This window comes from Eurytemora carolleeae, unplaced genomic scaffold (genome assembly GCF_000591075.1).
Source record: "Eurytemora carolleeae unplaced genomic scaffold, Eaff_2.0 scaffold1603, whole genome shotgun sequence".
Classification (NCBI taxonomy): Eukaryota; Metazoa; Arthropoda; class Copepoda; order Calanoida; family Temoridae; genus Eurytemora; species Eurytemora carolleeae.
The window spans coordinates 18,637-41,559 of record NW_019397701.1 but is presented as its reverse complement, the minus strand read 5'-3'; the positions used below and the strand labels follow the sequence as shown (position 1 = coordinate 41,559).

At 31.9% G+C, this 22,923-nt stretch overlaps 2 protein-coding genes across 6 annotated transcripts in view; one reads left to right on the top strand and one right to left on the bottom strand.

The window, feature by feature from the left end:
• Positions 1 to 2,815, top strand: part of LOC111715544 (glycine receptor subunit alpha-4) — a 46,902-nt gene extending 44,087 nt beyond the window's left edge. For 2 of the 3 annotated variants that reach the window (XM_023490898.1, XM_023490899.1), the window contains 2 exons: positions 610 to 696; positions 2,591 to 2,815. In XM_023490898.1, the coding sequence (XP_023346666.1) occupies positions 610 to 696; positions 2,591 to 2,692 (189 nt within the window). In that variant the 3' untranslated portion in view covers positions 2,693 to 2,815. The remainder of the gene's footprint in view (positions 1 to 609; positions 697 to 2,590) is intronic. The other variant, XM_023490900.1, reaches the window with a different exon arrangement.
• An 11,449-nt stretch (positions 2,816 to 14,264) lies between these two features.
• LOC111715543 (zinc finger protein 271) overlaps positions 14,265 to 22,923 on the bottom strand; it is an 11,350-nt gene continuing 2,691 nt past the window's right edge. For 2 of the 3 annotated variants that reach the window (XM_023490896.1, XM_023490897.1), the window contains 2 exons: positions 16,347 to 16,460; positions 14,265 to 15,719 (listed from right to left, as the gene is read on the bottom strand). In XM_023490896.1, coding sequence (XP_023346664.1) covers positions 14,305 to 15,719; positions 16,347 to 16,460 — 1,529 coding nt within the window. In that variant the 3' untranslated portion in view covers positions 14,265 to 14,304. Of the gene's footprint in view, positions 15,720 to 16,346; positions 16,461 to 20,290; positions 20,668 to 21,100; positions 21,397 to 22,923 lie in introns of those variants that run through there. The other variant, XM_023490895.1, reaches the window with a different exon arrangement.

The following is a 22,923-nucleotide window of genomic DNA, read 5'->3' as shown; positions in this document are numbered from 1 at the left end:
AAACCCAGACCTAATTATTTTTAATAATAAATATAGATATTTGATATAATAAATATAGATATTTGATATATTGAATATAGATATTTGAAACCAATAGAACCTGAGTTGGAGGTAAAGAAACACAACTGGGCAATGTCCAATAAATCTAGCACCTTATTGGATCAATTGGTTGATAAAGTGCATTTGAGAAGAAGAAACTGATATATGATCCATTATTTTGCACACAAACTTGCAAACATACAATATCAATTCAAAAATTCAAACTCTCGCAACAACAAAAAACGAAAATAGCATTGCAAAAATAGTCAAACAGCGAGGCACATGAAATTGCAGAATAAGAAGACGACATCCAATGTTAACTTTATGTTTTAAAGGCCCAACTGTAGATTTACAAGAAATAGATTGACGATGTTACATTCAGAAAGACACAGTACTAGGGCTGGACGCGTTGCAACTTTTTAAATCGTTCGTTCCGTTTCGTTCGTTCCCATGAAAGAACGATCGTTCCCCAGGAACGAAGCCCAGCCCTACACAGTACACCCAGTTGTAAAATCAAATGTTTACTTCTATATTTTAAAACTTCTGTGAAAACTATTTTTCTCTCTTTAGATTCTTGGCTTAGAACCAAGCGGAAAGAAGAAGAAGTTAGAGCCTAAGGAAGAAATGAAAAAAAGAAGAGAAAAGGCAATTTGTATTGTAAGTATTTATATCTTAACAATTTGAACATCTTTAATATTTATTAGTAATGAATATTAAACAATAAACATGTATCTCCATTCTCAATACCTTGACTCTATGGCCATAGAGAATAGAATATATATTAGAGGGGAATTTAAAGAATCTTTCGGTATGAATTTTTTCAGTCCCTTTCAGCCTGAAAGGGAGTTTAAAGTGTACAAATCATGTAAATGTTCACAAATTATATGCAGTAGAGTACATTAATACTGTATGTTCCCTAGACTATTCATTTCAGTTTCGAATTTTTTAAACTGTTAAATAAACTTTATAATGAATTAGGTGAATAAAAAACATTATTTGATTTATAGTTATAACGGAAAATCATCGTTTGTAAAGTGGAAGGCATAGAGTCTATGTGAAATGTTCATTGGCCAATTATGAAACCAGCCTATTTCATAATTTGGTTTTCTTTTAACATTAATTTTAGATTTTCTATAAAATGATGTTCCAGGGCCCAAAAGGTTATATAGCATAAATATGTGAAGTACACCTGCAGTATGGAAACAGTATAACAAAATGGCCGTTTTACACTTTTGTCTAGTAAATTCCACTCTAATATATATTCTATTCTTCTGTCTATGGCCCTTTAGTGCCAGGTGTTTATTTTCTGTATTTCGTGACTCTTGAGTAACTTTTTTGACATAGATTAATAACAATACAGATAAAACACTAGATGTCGTCTTTTCGTGTTTTAGGGGTTTTCGTTCACAATAACCCTGAGGTAGAAGCCCAAAGGAGTTACGCGCATCCCCTCTCTCTGTCTTGTAATTCAACGCGGCATGCGCGTAACTCCTTTAGGCTTCTACCTCAGGGTTAGTGTGAACGAAAACCCCCTAAAACACGAAAAGACGACATCTAGTGTATTGTTATTAATCTAAGGTTTTTAATAAATATAAATCCAACCTACAATTACAAAGAATATGGATTTTCTAAAAAATTAAGCAATATTTAAGTGTATTTGATGTTGTTATAAAACAAATAGCTTTACTGGTATTTTAATAAATCACTTATTAAGTGAATTTTGTCTGTTTACACTGCACAATTGATGGGTTTCATGTTCATTGGACTATTCAAAGTCATAACTTGAGTCTAAAAGTCGAATTTCTATTCCAGAGTTTTCAAGTTCTCACTGTAGTAAATCAAATCAGTAAAAAAGAAGAAAAAAACAAGAAAAGAGAAACAGACGGAAAAAATCAAAAACAGGGATAGCAAAAAAGAAAGATGCCTTTTATATGTAATTTACTGTAAATTGTTTTAAGTTTGCTCTAAACAAAAAATTTTTTTCTGTTATATCAATTATGGTTCATTGTATGATAGTCAAAAAAGTACAAAGTTGTTTCCATAGATGAATAAATAAACATAGATAGCTTATGTACGCAAAATCAACAAGAATTGTGCAGTCCGCGAACTCATACTTCTAGGGGGTCAAAGTGTACTTCAATGATAAGCGGGGTGGTGTTTTAATGGATTTCATAATTATTAAACCACTCAGAAGTGAATTTTATTTCACTGAGCAATATATATCATATTGTCGAGAACTGAAGAAGGACATGAGAAGGACTAAACTAACTTAAATTTCTCTCTACAGAACTCATGTACACCACAAGTACTCAATGACATAAGAACAGCCAATGTTCACAACTGACCTAGTTAATCTATATAATAGGAATATCTTTAAAACATCTCTGTACATTTATATCTTTCAAGATGAAAAATGTCGTCTTATGCGCAATCTATCTTTATATATGGTTGTTTCGGCGTACATTTTTCAAGAGATTTAGTCATTCATGGTATTAGAATGTATATTCTGATTTTTTTCATTTTGTATAAATTGATCTTATTTTTTTTTCAGGATCGAGTCTCCAGAATTGTTTTCCCCTGCACATTCATTCTACTTAACATTACTTATTGGTTGGCTTTCAGTGATATCATGTCTTCTATAGCTACTAGCTAGATATATACAGCTAGTAGCTAGATATATACAGCTAGTAGCTAGATATATACAGCTACTAGCTAGATATATATCTATTAGCTAGTTTAAAAATAAAGAGACATCGGAAGAATTTATGAAATGTCGTGTTCTTAACTTTCTGATAATGGAATGCTGCAGATATTTAGTATTTTAATTATGATTATATGGAGCTTTTTAAAACTGTTCCTGCATATTCATGGCTATTTATTTATTATTGAAAATACTGAGATTTACGTATAATAGTATAAAACACTTACGATAAACTCTTACGATGGCTCAAAATCTCTGGAGTAAACTGTACCAAATAGCAAGATATTATCTATATAACTAGTAGCTAGATATTATCTATATAGCTAGTAGCTAGATATTATCTATACAGCTAGTAGCTAGATATATATAGCTAGTAGCTAGATATTATCTATATAGCTAGTTGCTAGATATTATCTATATAGCTAGTAGCTAGATATTTTCTATTTAGCTATTTAGTTAGGTATTATATATATTTATAGATAGTAGCTAGATATATAATCTGTAGCTATTAGAAGATAATAAAAAAAGCTACAGATAATGATAGCTCAAATATTTATTTCCCATATCACTTATGAGAATTAAACATGATAAAAAACAAGGTACAGGGTGTCCCACGAAACATGACAGTTGGTAAATAGTTTAGAATGTCTTCTTTCACAATTTGTTAAGTTGTTTAATACCAAAGACAATAATAAAAGTAGCATAAAGGAGTCATATTACCGTAAAATTAAGTTCAAAGTAAAATATATTTGTGCAAAACATTTTTAAAACGAAATAAACTGCAAACAGCCTTTAATTTCTAATACAAAGTATGGAAGACGACATTCAAAACTATTTACCAACTGTCATGTTTCGTGGGACACCCTGTAAGTTAAATGTATGATTTACAATTTTGTCAATTTTTTAAAGTTAAGATAGCAAGTTACATCAGACTGACAATTTTAAGATAAACATTAACTAAAACTATATTTGGTATATATAACAAAACATTAACTAAACATTAACTAAAACTATTTACAAAATTGTTAAAAATATAAAATTGCTAACATGCTTGGTTTACCTTGTTAAAGAAAACCTCAAAGAGTCGAAATTAAACAAATCATAAATACACTGCTTAAATTGGCTTGAATTGAATGGAAATACTTTAAGTGATAACCAGAAAACCATGGGAATAGGAAGACGACATACTAGCAATACTTCTGTTTATTTGATGTTGTTACAAAGGAAATAGTTTTACTAAACACTTATTAAATCACTAATTTAGTGAAAAGGGCCTGTTTTCACTGCACAATTGCTGTGTCTCATACTCATTGGAATATTTAAAGTTATAATTTGATTCTAAAAGTCGTCTTCCTATTTCAGAATTTTCTTTTAAAATTTAACTCATATCTTTAAAAAAGTTGTTTAAAATACTTCATTTTGTTAATACGTGTGTGCATATCAAGTATCAATGTATGTAAATACAGGGTACTCACATGACTGTAAAGATGAGACTGTAAAGACGACCCAAAACTCTAAAAATATGACGATTTGAAGCTTGATTTATGGTTTCTGTATTTCATTGACTATCTTAATCGTTTAGTAAATGATCAATCACCTACAAGGAACCCTGAATGTAGGAAAACAAAATAAACAACTGATTTGAAGTCTCATCCTTTGTGGGTAACCCTGTATGTACAGTGTACACTAATTTGTACAATTTATTAACATTAAATGAGTTTGCTAAGATGGTTCATCAATGGGATTGTTTGATTATATCTAGATAGTATTTCGTTCGTTTATCGTTTGTGCCAGACCCATTTCGTTCGGGTTTTTTTCAATCGTTCAATAAAAATTGTTTTCGTTCGTATCAAGAATATCGTTCATTTTCCATCTGAATTATGGCGGTTTTCTCACTTGAACCATCGTTAATTAAAATTGTTCGTTCAATAAGATAGTTTTTAAAAACGATAGGTTTTTTCAAATTCTTTTGGAAATATTAGATTTTCGTTCGTTTTTCTTTTCTCTGAACGATCCAAATCGTTCGTCCATCGCTTTTTTTGAACTACACCAAAGTTCACTAGGAATGTTTAGTTGAGAAAAAAGATGCCCATCTCTACTGATCAGGCCCGTATAAGTTTGTTTATATTCCTTCCAGAAACTGAAGTACACTTTTAAGTAAAAAAAATATATTCATCTGTTTTAATTCAACTTTATTATTTAACCATACGAGATTTCTAAAGAAGAAAATAGGATTAGAGAGTTCTACTTTCATGATATAAAACCTTATAAAATGAATGTTAACTAAAATGTTAAAATGTGAATGTTACCTAAAATGTTTGAAAAGTGAATGTTAACTAAAATAATTATCTCACAAATATTTAAAGCACAATTTTTCCATTTTTAATGTTGACAATTTGTAAATATTTTCCACAACAAATTACGTCATAAATTAAAAGCAATAAAGTCCTACATTTTTCTCCTTATCAGATCAAATTGCAGTACACTGATTATTTCTGTTTAAAAATGTGAATAATTTGCAGTACACTGATTATTTCTGTTTAAAAAATGTGAATAATTTGCAGTACACTGATTATTTCTGTTTAAAAAATGTACTTTCAGTGTCCTTTGTTTAATGTACTTTAGGAATTTACTTTCAAGTTGTCCTTAACTAAGCGGTTTACTTACATGCCCGAGTCACAACGGTATTCTTTAAACTTTTTATTGGATTGAGAATTAGGAAAATATTGTCGTTATTTTGTACTTTAAAGCAATTAATTCTGTTGATTTCCTTCATCGTCTCTGCAATACATTTAAATTAAAATTTGAATTTAAAATGATCAACCTTACGATGAAAAAAAGGAATAACTCAATCATTTTTGCTGAGACAATTTTTAAGATAGGGTCAACTTTGAAGTGTCGCTACGCTTTGGGCTTGGATTTTTACCACTCTTACTTACTTTTGCTTTTCTGTAGCCCTTTACGTGTACATTTTAGCACGGTAAAGCACTTGTTGTTAGCTTTGGTTTTTAAGAAGTAATTGGCAAATTTAAATCCCAGTGAAAGGTCGCTAGAAATTACAATTACAGTCCCTTTAAATTGTTTCCCAATACCTGGGCCGTTTGTTTAAATTGCTCAAGATCACGCCATACATTTAATACCATTAAATTCCTTTATATAGTTTTCTTATCAGTAGATTTAGAATTTCTAAATTTTTCACCATGAGCTGAAAACTTTAGAATGAGATATCCTTAATCCCGATTACTTAATCTGAGTATCCAATGGACACACTTTTGATTTTCTTCTTAACCCGTTCTTTCTTGGATACAGTAGAGAAAAATTAAAAACCAGTTTTACTAAATTAGAGAGTCCCTCCGTTTCTTTAAAATTTTAAATGGCGCGCAAAAATTTCAAATTTACCGGCTTCATATACGCGACTCTGATTGGTTGAATTTTATACACTTTTCAGAATACAAGCACAAGATTAGGTTAGTCTTGATTTTGAGAAAAAGAGAGGATCAAGCATTAATCTCAATATCCACCATTCTAAAGTTTTCAGCTGATTATATAATAGCATCCAATTGTTGTAAAGGAAACATTTAATAAACTTTCTAAAAAATAAGGGGTTTATTACAACTAAACGTTAAGTTTTTAAAGTTAAAGTGACTGTTCGCGTAATTTCAAGTGAAACCCATGCAAAGATGTCGAAGCCCGATTTAAACGGAACCCTTGAAACATTTATTTAATCAATAATGTTGAAGATAATGTTATATTTATAATTTATGATTAAATCTGATAATTCTATATGTTTTCCTGTAGTAGAATTCCTATATGTTTTCCTGTAGTAGAATTGCAATTTACTTAGAAATCAAGATTGAAAATAATTAGTTTTTTAAATTTTAAACATTAATATCTAATTCATACTTGATCAGACAAAGTTTTCAAGGGTACTGTTGTGTATCGGGCATTGCCGACTTTAAATTTAAGGTCACTTGAAATGGCTCTTACTGATCCCGTTAAAAACAAGCGGTAACATAATGAATGACCAACACGCTACTTTGATCTGATTATTTGTTTACGAACGGATTAAAAAAAGTATTACCGTGTCCAGTCCTAGCCTTCACTTGCATCTTCTTTCTTCCTTTTAACCTTTCAATCCCATTCATTTTTCCTTTCAACCGTTTTCTTTTTAATCTTCCTACCTTTCAGGTTTCTTTCTTCCATGGTTCCTTTCTTCCATAGTTCCTTTCTTCCATAGTTCCTTTCTTCCATGGTTCCTTTCTTCCATGGTTCCTTTCTTCCATAGTTTCTTTCAACCACATTTTCTTTCTTCCATAGTTCCTTTCTTCCATGGTTTCTTTCTTCCGTGGTTCCTTTCTTCCATAGTTTCTTTCAACCACATTTTCTTTCTTTTTCTTCGGCGCCATGTTATTTGTCCTACACATCATATGTCCTACAGTTAGAGGGAAACGTAATTTCTCTCATTATTCCGTAAACCCCCAACTTTACTTTCTTTGCAACATTTTACCCTGATCTTATATTAATCGACTCTCTTTTTCTGTTCACCCCCCCCCCCCACCAACTTCATAAATCTTCTTTCCTTTTGCCTCTGATTTTATTTAAAATTCTGAATTCCTTTTGAGAGAATTAATGTTTGAGCCGTCAATAGGGAATTTCTATTTGGATCTAACTAAACATTTTAAAACAAACTTTCACAGCATTAAAGGGAGTGCCGATGCAATTTTAACTAGCCTAGTATTTAAAGGGACAGACCGGCTATGTAAGGTAGTTTAAAGTCTCAAATAAATCCTAAAGAATTTGTCCACAACACTGCATACTCAGTTCAACTACCTTACATAGCCGGTCTGTCTTCAAGGCGGTGTATGCACACATGGATTCAAACTGCTATGAAAAGTTGCATCAATGTACTAGACAGGGTCGATTTTGAAGTGTCGCAACGAATTTTGCTTTTATTTTACCGCTACAAATCACTTTTATTTATGCGTAGCCCTTAATATGACCATTTGAGAACTTTACAGCAGTAGCACTTGTTTTTAGCTTTAGTTTTTAAGAAGAAATTGGCAAAATTCGCATCAATTTTTGCTTGAGAGCTTGCATTCCTAAATCACAGTGCGCATTTAACCCTTTATTTAAGCATCAATAAACATTATATCTAACTTTAGTGTTGTTAGGAATCAGGCATTGATCCTCAAATTTAAAAGTGCCCCCGATGGATATCTAGATTAACAATGTCTTCATAAAAGTTTCGATTTCTGTAAAAAATGTTGATTTCTGTTTGGTGCTGGAGTTATAAAACTATATTATAGCAACATGTTATAATATAACTCAGATTTAAAGATATTTTTATTGTTAATTAGGCTAGGAGCTCTTTTAATAAAGGTCATTTTAGATTCAGTAACAACCGTTTAAATATTTATCCATGGATTGATGTAACTATAAAAACTTATGTTAAAGAATGTATGCATGCTAAAAAATGTAATAATGTTTAGATTTATTGTATGTTAATAGTTTATTGAACCTGTTATATATATGTTTGTTGTTATATTGTTGTTCATGTTAAAATCTAACTTAGTTTAACAGATTAATAAAAAAACTAAAATTAAATAATTTTATTTGACCCCTATATTTGAAAAGTGTCGTAAAATTTTGCGACCCAGCAATATCCTATTTTTAATTGTTTTTTTTTTTGCGAGCACTCAAAACCTGTGAACGTAAAATATGAAATTTCCGATAGAATAGCAAGGATAGAATGAGACCCATAAAGATTAGAAAGACGACATTCTTATGTGAATTTGTTTTACTACAGGGTGTCCCACAAAACATGACAGTTTATGAAAAGTTTAAAATGTCTTCTTTCATAATTTGTTAAGTTGTTTGATAACAAAGACGATGATGATAAGAAATGCTAAATAGCAGTAATAATATAGCAAAATTGATTTCAAACAAATATATATTTGAGAAAAAAATTTGAAATAAACTACACAAGGTCTTAATTAATACAGTTTGATGAAAGAAAACATTGAATTTATTCGCCAACTGTCATGTTTCGTGTGACATCCTGTAATTGCTTAAAAAGTTAAAACTATGTGTATTGTGTAGTTTGATGGGTAAACTGCACTATTCCAGTGCAGGGATCCATATAATTCCATTTCTGATCCCAAATAGGATCGGGGTTGAAGTACATTTAGGGGCATGAAAGTACACTTTATATGTCATTGTGAACTTTGACAAGTTTTTGTGTAAGTGTACTACACACTTCAGAAATGTGTACTGCATTTGGGGTGTTAAAAGATGTAATTATTAGTATTTAATAAAAGAGATAAATTATGATATACAGAAAAATAAACACTCCCTTGCAGTAAACATTCCGCAGTATGGAATTTTTTCTACAACTTGACATTATACTTCCAATTGTTTACGATAACAACTAGTTTATTTCTGCTCCTAATATCAATCAATCAACATTTGGGATTGATCAGATCAAGGAGAATTGAATACAAGGAGGGGGCAATAGGGTTTCCGTACACTTTGCTGTGACGTTTTTGGGCTGCTGGAGAACTAGTATTTGCGTAACAACAATAATAAAGGCAGCTGATCTAATGTAAACAAACATGAGTTAGTATACGGTGAATCTTCATCTAACCCCAGAGATGCACCAAATGTCTGTTTATCATTTGTGTTATTGTTTACAATCTTTATTATTGTTGTTACGCAAAAACCAGTTCTCCAGCAGCCCAAATACGTCACAGCAAAGTGTACGGAAACCTTATTGCCCCCTCCTTGTATTCAATTCTCCTTGGATCAGATGGAATTATACGGACCCCTGCACTATTCACTGAAATCTGAACAACATTAAAAGTTATTTATCGAATTTTTAGATAGCCTTGACTTTAAGGCTTTGCAACCGCTTGGGCTTTAATTTCAGCTCACCATGCCACTCATACTTTTGTATAGCCCTGGGAATATTTATTCTTTATCGCTTATGTTTAAATGGAGTAATTAACGAAATACTGTTTAATTTTTGCACTGCACAATTGCTGTGTTATATGTTCACTGGATTTCTTAAAGGCATAACTTAAGTCGAATACTTTTTTACTATTCTGCCGATTTACATTTTCTTTACAATTACATTGGAAGCCGGGTACCCCTGTTAATTTTGTTATTTGATAATGGACTTTGGTTTTTGACCTTAAGTATGCTCCTTCAAAAATATTTTATCTTTACTTTGCTAAAAAACATAATACATAGTAAATAATGATAAAAAATATTAAAAAAAAACATTTTAAGATGGCTTTTCAAGATATTTTTGAAATTTTATATTACATTATTTATCATTTTTACTTATATTTAAAAACTTTAAAACAAATCTTTGCTCCGCTCTTTACAAATATTTACAATGCATTAATTTTGCAAGGGGTTTTTATTAGGGAAAATTATAGGGTTGTTATCAAGTATTTAATTATGTTTAATTTTAATTTGTTCAGCTTTCGTCAATCTTGGTTTCATTTATTAAAATTGAAATCGGAACAAAATTCTAAATAGCTCCGGTAATTTTGACACCACTTAAAAGGCAGACCACATTTTGGAAATCCCAGGACTAGACAATTTTGTGATTACTGTCTGTGAAAGAAGGTTGGCGACTGAATCTCTCCAATAATTTAAAAAATAAAAGACGAATTTTAAATCATGTTTCGTGTGACACCCTGTAGCAGAAGGATATTTTACATTATTAACACTGAACACTGATATGTAAAGTAGATTAACATTTTTTCTAAAAGATTCTATACGATGTTTGTTTTTTTAAATCACAAATAAATAAACTTAACATTTTTTAGATAATGGTTGTCAGTTGAAAACATGTGACAATCTCAGATCATATTAAATAAAAAGATAATTTGCAATTATTTTCACATTTTAAAGAAATAAGACAGTTATCATTCTATGAGATTTGTTGCTGTCAGGGAGATAAAAAATAACTTTATAAATGTGTAAGTTTTAAGTTGGAGGGGGCGGTGGGTGAGAGGATCTGATATCTAATAAATGTAAAATCTATTTGTTAAGAATTGCTGACAAGAATATAGAATCAGTGAGAACCAGAAAACTCTGAAATAGGAAGACGACTTAAAGGAATAGTCCAGGGAGTAAGGAATAGTCCGATGAACATGAGACACAGCAATTGTGCAGTGTAAACAGAAAAGATCTTTTTACTTAAAAATCTGGCCAGGCCGGTTTTGATTGAATAAGTACCTTGAGAACAGTGTCAGCAATATCTTTATAAACGTGTATTATCTGGCATCATCAGATCATTAAGTAAAAGGGTCTGTTCACCAACAGACAAAATCTACAGATAATTACGAAGTTCATGTGAACGATATTAAGATTGTTGCCTCCAATAGAGTATTTCAAAAGCTTAAAAATGGTTTGATAAAAAGTTCACAACTGAATGTAACATACAAGGATGTAAAAATAAGACGGATTTAATTCCGTACCGTGGTTTCTGAATATTCTTTAATATTTTATTTTCAATTATTATCAATTAAAATATTTAAAGTAGATCGCTATTTTTCACTGCCTTATAACTAACATTACCAACCTATGATTCACTTATACAGAGGAACGGTAAGCTATAAATTAGTTAGGGGAATCAAAGTTAATCAATTGGTTAAATAAAAAGGAACTGTATCCACTCCGCGAAGTTTTTGTTACTGCGCAGCGGAAACCCTCGAGAAAGAAAACTACCTATAACTTCCCTGTAAAGTACAGGGTGTCCGAAAAAACATGGGAATTCAAGGAAGAATTGGATATCGTCTTTGCTATGAATTAGCATTATAATACCTAATTTCAAAAGCCATAATATTATTATGTCTGTTAGAGTTTATTTTATGAAAAGGGTAAAAGACTTCAAAGATGTGTCTATAATGCCTCCGCAAGACGAACAGTGATCGAAGACGGACAAGTTTACTGTGGTTGAATACTGCAATTTTCTTGTTTTACTAAGTTCAACTGTATGCAGTCAAAAAATAAACAAACAAAATGTGAACATAGCAGACAGATTACAGCTTTCTCAGTACTAAATCAGAGAATTATTTGAAAAGACGATATCGAATTCGTCACTGGATTCCCATAATTATTGGGACACCCTGTAGCTTGAAATAATTATTAACAATTTTCAACAGGTTTTGATGTTTTATCAAAACTGGGCTGGAAAAATAAAATATTATTACCAAAAATAGAAAATTTTGTTTATTGAGAAGCAAAAGACTTAAGTTTACCTTGGGATTAAAAGCTTTAGGTTGTTTTTTGTCTAATCCTTTTAGGGTAACCTTGTACTTGATAAAAAAATGTCAAATTACAGGGTTAACCACAAAGGATGAGATTGTAAAGACGACCTGAAACTCTTACAATATGACGATCCAAATATTAAATTAAATATTCTTCTTAAAATATTGTCTTTTATTGGCTTATTTAATGTTGGCCAACGAAAAAAAAACAGTTTATAGTTGCTGGAAATCATGAATTAAACAGACAGTAAAAAGTAAAAAAAAGAGACAGCTCACATCACAGTATTGAATTATTCTTTATAAATTGAATTTGGTTGTATACTCTCATTTGTCTTGGATGTTGTAACTAATAATTGCAGTAATTGAAGAAGAATTTCAAATCTACAGAAATCCGTCAAATGAATTAATGACATAAGGACGTTCATGATGTCCCATATCATTATTAAATAGCATCTTATCTGAACAAAACAATTCTTTAGAAGATAACATTATGGAACATCATAACAAGCACAGGGTGTCCCATGAAAGATGACAGTAGCAAGACGACTTGAAAGACGTCTTAAATCTTGGAATTTGTTTGGGACATTCTCTGGGCTGAGCGATGCGTGAGTATTTTCAACATGAGGATATTCAGGTGACGTGCTGTAGTTGCAGCAAACTCAAATGAGAACAAGGATATCTCACACGTCAGTGTTTATTTTCAACATGTCCTTGAGGACAAGGATATATCACACCTTCGTGTTTACTTACAACACATCTCTTAAGTAACTTTCTGTAGTAGCAGCAAACTCACATTAAGGACAAGGATATCTTACACCTTCATGTTTATATTAATATGACTCTTTAAGTGACTTGCTGTTGTTGCAACATAATCACATTCAGAACAAGGATATCTCACACCTTCATGTTTATATTCAACATGCCTCTTTAAATAACTTGATCTTGTTGCAACATGCTCTCATTGAGAACAAAAATATCTCACACCTTCATGTTTACTTTCAACATGTCTCTTTAGGTTATCTGCTGTAGTTGCAGCAAACCCACATCGAGGACAAGGATATCTCACACCTTCATGTTTATATTCAACATGTCTCTTTAAATAACTTGATCTTGTTGCAACATGCTCACATTGAGAACAAGGATATCTCAACCTTCGTGTTCACTTTCAACATGTCTCTTTAGGCTACATGCGGTAGTTGCAGCAAACTCACATTGAGAACAAGAATATCTCACACCCTCATGTTTACATTCAATATGATTCTTTAAGTTACTTTCTGCAGTTGCAGCAAACTCACATTGAGAACAAGGATATCTTACTCTTTCATGTTTAAATTCAATATGTTTCTTTAACTTACTTGCTGTAGTTGCAGCAAACTCACAATAAGGACAGGGATATCTCACACCCTCATGTTTATATTTAATATGACGTTCTAAGTTACTTGCTTTTGTTGCAACATAATCACATTGAGAACATTGATATCATTCTTGACTCTTCTTGATTCTCTTTGGCTTGGGTTCAGATTGTAGAGGATCAAGATCATTAATAACCATGTTTTCTACTGAATAGTAAAAGATTGAGAATATATTTATTAAATGGCTAATTTCAAAAATAGCACGGGCAACGGTAATTTATTAAACTGGTTATTGAATATTGATAATTATCATATTAATATAATTTACCGCCGACCCATGATTCCCCACATACAGAATGAAATAAAGTTATGTTATTTCTCTTGGAAAATCAAGTAAAATAACCCCCCGCTCTGAGAAGAGAAGAGAAAATATATCGAGAAAAAAATTAAAACCTTAGCCCAGAAATTGGTTTACTCTAACCTAACCTTCAAAATTAAGATTACATCATATTTTACTTATAAAATATTGAAAAATTAGTTCAATTGAAAAATACCTGGGTAGTTCTTTTGAACGTATATGTAAAGGAATATTTATTTGATGTAAATTAGACGTATGTATTGAATTTGCATGTGTGGGGGGGGATGAGCTAGACAATTTAAGCTAGTCTACTCATTATATAATCAAACAAATATTATTTAAAGTATTAAATATTGTGAATTTTACCTTGTATTCTTGTATTTTTCATCTTTATAACATCTTTATGTAGATTAACAGTGCATGTATTATCTTCAGTAGAGGAGGGAAGGATTTCGTCCTTGAAGGAAATTGTTTCTTCTTTTATCTCAAAGTCTTCCATATTTAATTCTTCTTTAATAATCTCGGCCATTCTGTCTGAAAAAAAATTCAGCGTAAAATAGAAAAATTTTGAAATCAATGTTTATATTCAATATGTCTATTCAGGTTACTCGCTGTAGTTGCAGCAAACTCACATTGAGGACAAGGATATCTTACTTCTTCGTGTATACTATCAACATGACTCTTTAAATTACTTGCTGTAGTTGCAGCATACTCACATTGAGAACAAGGATATCTCACTCCTTCGTGTGTACTTTCAACATGTCTCTTTAAATCACTTGCTCTTCTTGCAACATACTCGCATTGAGAACAAGGATATCTAACTCCTTCGTGTATACTTTTAATATGATTCTTTAAGTTACTTGCTGTAGTTGCAGCAAACTCACATTGAGGACAAGGATAACTTACTCCTTCGTGTTTATTTTTAACATGACTCCTTATATGACTTACTGTTGTTGCAACATACTCGCATTGAGAACAAGGATATCTCACTCCATCGTGTGTACTTTCAACATGTCTCTTTAAATCACTTGCTCTTCTTGCAACATACTCGCATTGAGAACAAGGATATCTCACTCCTTCGTGTATACTTTTAATATGATTCTTTAAATTACTCAATGTAGTTGCAGCAAACTCACATTGAGGACAAGGATAACTTACTCCTTCGTGTTTATTTTTAACATGACTCTTTAAATGACTTGCTGTTGTTGCAACATACTCGCATTGAGAACAAGGATATCTCACTCCTTCGTGTTTACTTTCAACATGTCTCTTTAAATCACTTGCTCTTGTTACAACATGCTCACATTGAGAGCAAGGATATCTCACTCCTTCGTGTATACTTTCAACATGAATCTTTAAATGGCTTGCTGTTGTTGCAACATGCTCACATTGAGGACAAGGATATCTTACTCCTTCGTGTATACTTTCAACATGTCTCTTTAAATCACTTGCTCTTGTTGCAACATGTTCACATTGATAACAGGGATATCTCACTCCTTCGTGTTTCCTTTCAACGTGTCTCTTTAGATCACTTGCTCTTGTTGCAGCAAACTCACATTGAGAACAAGAATATCTCACCCCTTCATGTTTACATTCAATATGATTCTTTAAGCTACTTGCTGTAGTTGCAGCAAACTCACAATGGGGACAAGGATACCTCACCCCTTCATGTTTACATTCAATATGCTTCTTTAAGCTACTTGCTGTAGCTGCAGCAAACTCACAATGAGGACAAGGATATATCACCCCTTCATGTTTATATTCAATATGATTCTTTAAGCTACTTGCTGTAGTTGCAGCAAACTCACATTGAGGACAAGGATATCTCACACCCTCATGTTTATATTTAATATGACGTTCTAAGTTATTTGCTCTTGTTGCAACATAATCACATTGAGAACATTGATATCCGTCTTGACACTTCTTGATTCTCTTTGGCTTTGGTTCAGATTGTAGAGGATCAAGACCATTAATAACCATGTTTTCTCCTGGATAGTAAAAGATACAATATTTATGAGTAGAGAGTGGGAAAATATTTATTAAATTGCTAATCTTCTTATCCCTTAACCAAGCCAATAATTTCAAAAATAGCCCGGGCAACGGTACTTCATTAAACTGGTTAATGAATATTGATATTTATCATATTATATAATTTACTGCCATTTGAGTCTTTGACCAACATTGCCAACCCATGATTCCCCATGTGTTCTCTCTTTGAAAATTAAGTAAAATAACCTCCCGCTCTGAGAAGTTTTTATGAAAATATTCATGCATTTTCATCTCAAAAGACGATAAAATTGTGTACAACTACCTTTTCTGGAAGTTTAAAAATACACTTTACCACAGGTTCCTTTTAAAATAGTTTAAATAATTATTATTTATTATCTATACTTTCTAATGTAAGCATAATTGCCAAAAATGTTATTTGCATATCTGGCAGAAGATCCAATAAAGCTACAGTTACCCTGTTCATTGCATTAAAGCGATACATATTTTGTTAACAATTTTGAGAGGCGAATAACAATGAATTCTTTCGACACCTCACAATATTTTTTTACCCCATCCTCCCCCCCTTTAACGTAAAAACAAAAAGTTTACAAAATTAGGAAGTTTACCTTGTATTTCTGCATTTTCCAGCTTTATTTTTACTTCAGGTATATTAACAAACCATGTATCCTCTACAGTAGAGGTTATCTCAGATTCTTTATTCATATTCTCCGCCATTTTATCTAAAATATATATTAAACGTGTTAAACTAAATACAGACAAATTTTCCTAATGAAGATATTATTTTTCAGGAGAAATTAGTTTAAAAACTAGTTCACTTGGCCCATTATTAGTAATGAATGTTAGAAATGGGCCAATTCATGAATTAAAAAATTGAGCTTTTAGGATCCCGTGTGGATGGGCAGGGAAAATATAACAATAATAATATAGCCACTAAAAATATAACCACCAAAAATATAACGTACTAAAATATATGTTGCCAAAAATATAAAGATCCAAAAATATAATAATTTTTGAGATAATAATATAGTGCAGAGAAGGAGGGGTTTCTCTATGCTTCTTTTCCCCAACCCCCCAACCCCCTCTTGCCAAAAAAACAAGGAAAATATAGAGACGGAACTCTGTAAATCCTGGATAGAGACGGGAACTCTGTAAATCCTGGATAGAGACAGGAACTCTATAAACCCTGGATGGAGACGGAAACTCTGTAAACCTTGAATAAGTACGGGAGTTCTGTAAACCTTGGATTAGAATCCTGATGGGTGTACACCAACCAGACAATCAGCATTTTACCTAAATATCCAACCAAAAAGATTGAACTTCGAAATAAGGAACAAATTCTTCAGCAACCTTAACGTCAAAACCTGGAACAAGCTCACAAATAACATCAAAGATGCTCCACACCTGAAGCTTTTCAAATCTCTTCATGACAAAACCTGGATGGAGATGTGGATAATTATAAACCAGAGAACTCTGCTAATCTTCTACTTGAAGTACCCAGGAGTAACAAACACAAACAAACAAACAAACATACCATGCACTAGGATACCAGTTTATACTATACTGGCTTCATGGAAAATATTGATGTAAACAAGGCCATTTTCTGAAGCACTGTGTCCAAGATAAACTTACAAGAACCAATATTCTTTTGTCAAAAATATCCACTCCTTTCCTATCCTTCCTTATTCCATTTGTCATTATTAAGGCTCAATTCTGACATAGAAAATCCTCAGAATGTTTAAATCACTAAAAAATCAATTTATGTTTGAACCTGAACCTTCAAACAGTTAAGTCCGACATTCCAAGCAAACTGAAAACTGCAGATCAGCTAAAAACTAATGAAAGTCAGAGAAAAAATTCACTGCTATTTTTCTAAGGGGATGATGGAGATGGCATGTTTGATGTAGGAGAAGGGGGGGCCCTGCCTTCATTTTTGGTTCAAATCTTCCAATTTTTTGGCTGCAGACCTAATTAGTGATCTGAATTCCTAAAATAAAATAAATTGAATTTTAATGACCTCTAATAACCTCTAATGACCTCCACAAAAAGAAAGTATTTTAACTATGACTTAGTGCAAATCAAACCAAAGCTAGGAACCCAGGGAATACAGTAGCAGCAAAAAATCCAGTGTTTGACCTTCAAATGACCTCTTACGACCTCTAATGACCTAAATGACCTCCAAAAATGAAAATGTTTTAACTATGGCTTTATGAATATCAATTAAAAACTTGGAATCCCAGGAAAACAGTAGCAGCAACGAATCCAGTGTTTGACCTTCTAATGACCTTCAACGACCTATAATGACCTAAATGACCTCCAAAAATGAAAATGTTTTAACTATGGCTTTATGCATATCAAACTAAAGCTAGGAACCCGGGGAATACAGTATCAGCAACAAATCCAGTGTTTGACCTTCTTATGACCTCTTACGACCTCTAATGACATAACTGACCTCCAAAAATAAATTTTTTTTAACTATGGCTTTATGCATATAAAACAAAAGATAGGAACCCAGGAAATACAGTAGCAGCAATGAATCCAGTGTTTGACCATCTAATGACCGCAAACGACCTAAAATGACCTCCAAAAATAAAAATGTTTTAACTATGGCTTTAGGCATATCAAACGAAAGCTAGGACCCAGGGAATACAGTAGCAGCAACGCATCCAGTGTTTGACTTTCTAACAACCTTTAATGACCTCCAAATTGAAAATGCAGCAACAAATCTAACCATTTACAACTCTTTATTTCGATCATTTATTGAATATGGAATTTCAGCCTGGGGATGTAACAAATGTTCAGAAATTCTGTATTCCCTGGGTTCCTAGCTTTTGATTTATATACATATAGCCATTGTACAAACATTTTTATTTTAAAGGTTATTTTAGGACATTAGAGGTCATTAGATGGTCAAACACTGGATAAATTGCTGCTACTGTATTCCATGGATTCCTAGTTTTCGTTTGATATGCATTAAGTCATGGTTAAAACATCTTCATTTTTGGAGATCATTTAGATCATTAGAGGCCGTTAGAGGTCCTTAGAAGGTCAACCACTGGATTCGTTGCTGCTACTGTATTCCTGGGGTTCCTAGCTTTTGATTGATATGAATCCAGCCATAGTTCAAACATTTTCATTTTTGGAGGTCATTTAGGTCATTAGAGGTCATAAGAGGTCATAAGAAGGTCAAACACTGGATTTAATGCTGCTACTGTATTCCCTGGATTCCTAGCTTTTGTTTAATATGCATAAAGCCATAGTTGAAATATTTTCAATTTGTGGAGGTCATTAGAGGTCATCAGAGGTTATTAAAATTCAATTTGATTTTATTTTAGAAATTTCTATCACTAATTAGGCGTGCAGCCAAAAAATTGGAAGGTTTGAACCAAAAATTAAGGCAGGGTCACCCCCCCCCCACACATCAAACATGCCATCTCCACCAACCCCTTTTGTCAAACTATTTTTGACCAAAAATATAAAAAAAATTTTAAACCACTAACTTAACCTTTTCAAATTAAAAATAAAACCATTTTCAGCCATGAAAAAACTATTATTTTGACTAAAATGAAATATATGAACACTACAGATAACATGGAAAACAATTGATGGAATTTTTATTAAACCTGAAGTCTTTTACATGGTTATATTTTTGGTTTAAAATATGGTTATATTTAATATTTTAAAAATTGTATTTTTTTGTAAAGAAATGGTCATATTTTTGTTTAAGAAATGGTTATATTTTTAGCGAAAGAATTGTTGTATTTTAATAACAATTTTAAAACCAAAACCTAACCTTTTCAAATAAAAATATAATCATTTTCGTTCAAAAATATAACTATTTTCGAAAACAATTGATTGAATGTTTATGAAAACTAAAGAGCTTTACATGGTTTTATTGGTTTAAAAAATGGTAATATTTTGGATTTAAAAGAAATGATTATATTTTTGTTTGAGAAAATATTTACATTTATTTGTCAAAATATGGTTATATTCTAAGTAAAAAAGTGGTCATATTTTAGGTTAGTTATTTTTTGGCCGGTTATATTTTTATCAGTAATATTATTGGTAGTTATATTATTGGCGCTATATTTTTCCAGTGTGGCCTTGCTTCATGGTTAGCCATAAAATGGACATAAATTCTATACATCATTATTTTCCGCAGATTTTTAGCTCATTTTCCTAAATGTAAACAATAGACAAGAGGGGAGGAGGAGGAAGGCATGGGAGGAGGAGGAGGGAGGGTGGTGGGAGGTACGGGCAGAGACCTAAGGGGAAAACATGGGACCCATCAAATTATCATAGACATAATCTACTTTTTTAACATTGGTTTTGGTCTAAATAAAAGTAAAGAAAAAAAAGGTTAGGCACAGAAATTGTTTTACCCTAACCTAACCTTCAAAATTAAGATTACATCATATTTTACTTATAAAATTAGATGTATGTATCAAATTTGCATGTGTGGGGGGGGGAATGAGCTAGACAATTTAAGCTAGTCTACTCAGTATATAATCAAACAAATATTATTTAAAGTATTAAATATTGTGAAGTTTACCTTGTATTCCTGTATTTTCCATCTTTATATCATCTTTATGTAGATTAACAGTACATGTATTATCTTCGGTAGAGGAGGGAAGGATTTCTTCCTTGAAGGAAATTGTTTCTTCTTTTATCTCAAAGTCTTCCATATTTAATTCTTCTTTAATAATCTCGGCCATTCTGTCTGAAAAGTACATTCAGTGTAAAATAGAAAAATTTAGAAATTAAAAGATTTTTAAAGATTTTATTTAAATAATGGATTCTCTCAGATTTTTGCATGCAGCCCTGAATGGGAACTATTTCTTAATAAAAAAACAAAAACAGGAGAAAACAACAATTTCCTCTCATTTTTTCAAAACCTGTATTAGTCCCGCATTGGGTGTCAATAGTCATCTGTTAGGAAACTATATTTTAGACTTTTAGAATACCTTTCACCCTGTACTAATACACATATAGACTTTCAGAATACATTTCACCCTGTCCTAACTCAATTTTAGACTTTCAGAATACCTTTTACCCTGTCCTAATACAATTTCACCACCTTTCCTGCATTTTCCCCTTAAAAACGCCCTTGAAGCCTTCTTACTTTGTTCCTTGAAATTTTTCTCAGATTTGTCAGCTAATTTTTTCCTGTATTTTCCGGAAATTTTTCAAAAACTTTTTCAGGTCCATGTGGGATGTCAATAGTCATCAACTTTCGGTCGGGAACCTCAATTATAGACCCCCCCATACAACAACCCCTATTTCCCGCATTTTCCCCTACCAAAGTGACAATGAAGTCTTCTGAAAATTATAATCAATAGTTTTAAACAAATTTATAAATGACATTGTAATTGACCAATTTCATATTTAGATATAAAAATATCCTTTGAAAACACAGATTACAGAAAATAAATAACTACAGGTATTAAGCTAAATTTATAAAAGTGTGATTTTGTAAATTATTTTAAATTAAAGGGAACATATAATAATTAGGTTAAAGGGTTACTTACAAAAGATAAAACTTCAGAGACGACTGTACAGAATGTAAACTGTCTGATTCCTTATATTCACGACTCCCTGCAACTGTAAACTTGTTTTTTTTTCTTTGCCAAATCATTAAATAAACCATTAAAAGCAGCAGACTTAATTTAACCTTAAGATCTTCATATTATTCTGAGTTTCAGGTCGTCTATGTAGTCTCATCTTTTGTGGTTAACCCTGTATTTGAGAATCTACTGAAGGTAATAAACAAAATTTAAGGAAAACATTAGATACTCCAATTAGATTTAATTACAAAACAAGCATCATTCTGTAGAACTAACTTTAAAAACCATTCATGATTAATCAAAACTTAACACTTCAGACAACATTTTACTTTTCACATGGCTCTTCATATTCCTTGCTATAGTTCCAACATATTCACATTCAGGGCAAGGCTATATCACTTCTTTGTGTTTATTTTTAACATGAATTTTCAGGTAAAGTGCTGTAGTTGCAGCAAATTAATATTGGGGACAATGATATCTCACATCTTCGTGTTTATAATTAATATGATTCTTTAAATCACTTGCTCTTGTTGCAACATGCTTACATTGAGAGAAAGGATATCTCACTCCTCCGTGTGTGCATTTTCCTTATGAATCTGCAGGGTACCTGCTGTAGTTGCAGCATACTCACATTGAGGACAAGGATAGCTTACTCCTTCGTGTATACTATCAACATGATTTTTAAATGACTTGCTCTTGTTGTAACATGCTTACATTGAGAGCAAGGATATCTCTTTCTTTGTGTATACTTTCAACACGACTCTTTAAATGACTTGCTCTTATTGCAAATGACTTGCACATTGAGGACAAGGATATCTCACTCCTTCGTGTGTACTTTCAACAAGTCTCTTTAAATCACTTGCTCTTGTTGCAACATGCTCACATGGAGAACAAGGATATCTCACACCCTCATGTTTACATTCAATATGATTCTTTAAGTTACTTGCTGTAGTTGCAGAAAACTCACATTGAGGACAATGATAACTTACTCCTTAGTGTTTATTTTTAACATGACTCTTTAAATGACTTGCTGTTGTTGCAACATGCTCACATTGAGGACAAGGATTTCTCACTCCTTCGTGTATACTTTCAACATGTCTCTTTAAATCACTTGCTCTTGTTGCAACATGTTCACATTGAGAACAAGAATACCTCACTCCTTCATGTATACTTTTAACATGTCCCTTTAACTGACTTGCTGTTGTAGCAGCAAACTCACATTGAGAGCAAGAATATCTAAAATCACGTTTTCTTACTAAATGATTCTTTAAATTCCACGCTCTTTTTGCAACATGAGCACATTCAGGACAAGGATATCTCACACCTTCATGTTTATATTCTTTATGATTCTTCAAGTTACTTGATGTAGTTGCAGCAAACTCACAATGAGGACAAGGATATCTCACACCCTCATGTTTATACTTAATATGACGTTCTAAGTTACTTGCTCTTGTTGCAACATAATCACATTGAGAACATTGATATCCGTCTTGACACTTCTTGATTCTCTTTGGCTTTGGTTCAGATTGTAGAGGATCAAGACCATTAATAACCATGTTTTCTCCTGGATAGTAAAAGATACAATATTTATGAGTAGAGAGTGGGAATATATTTATTAAAT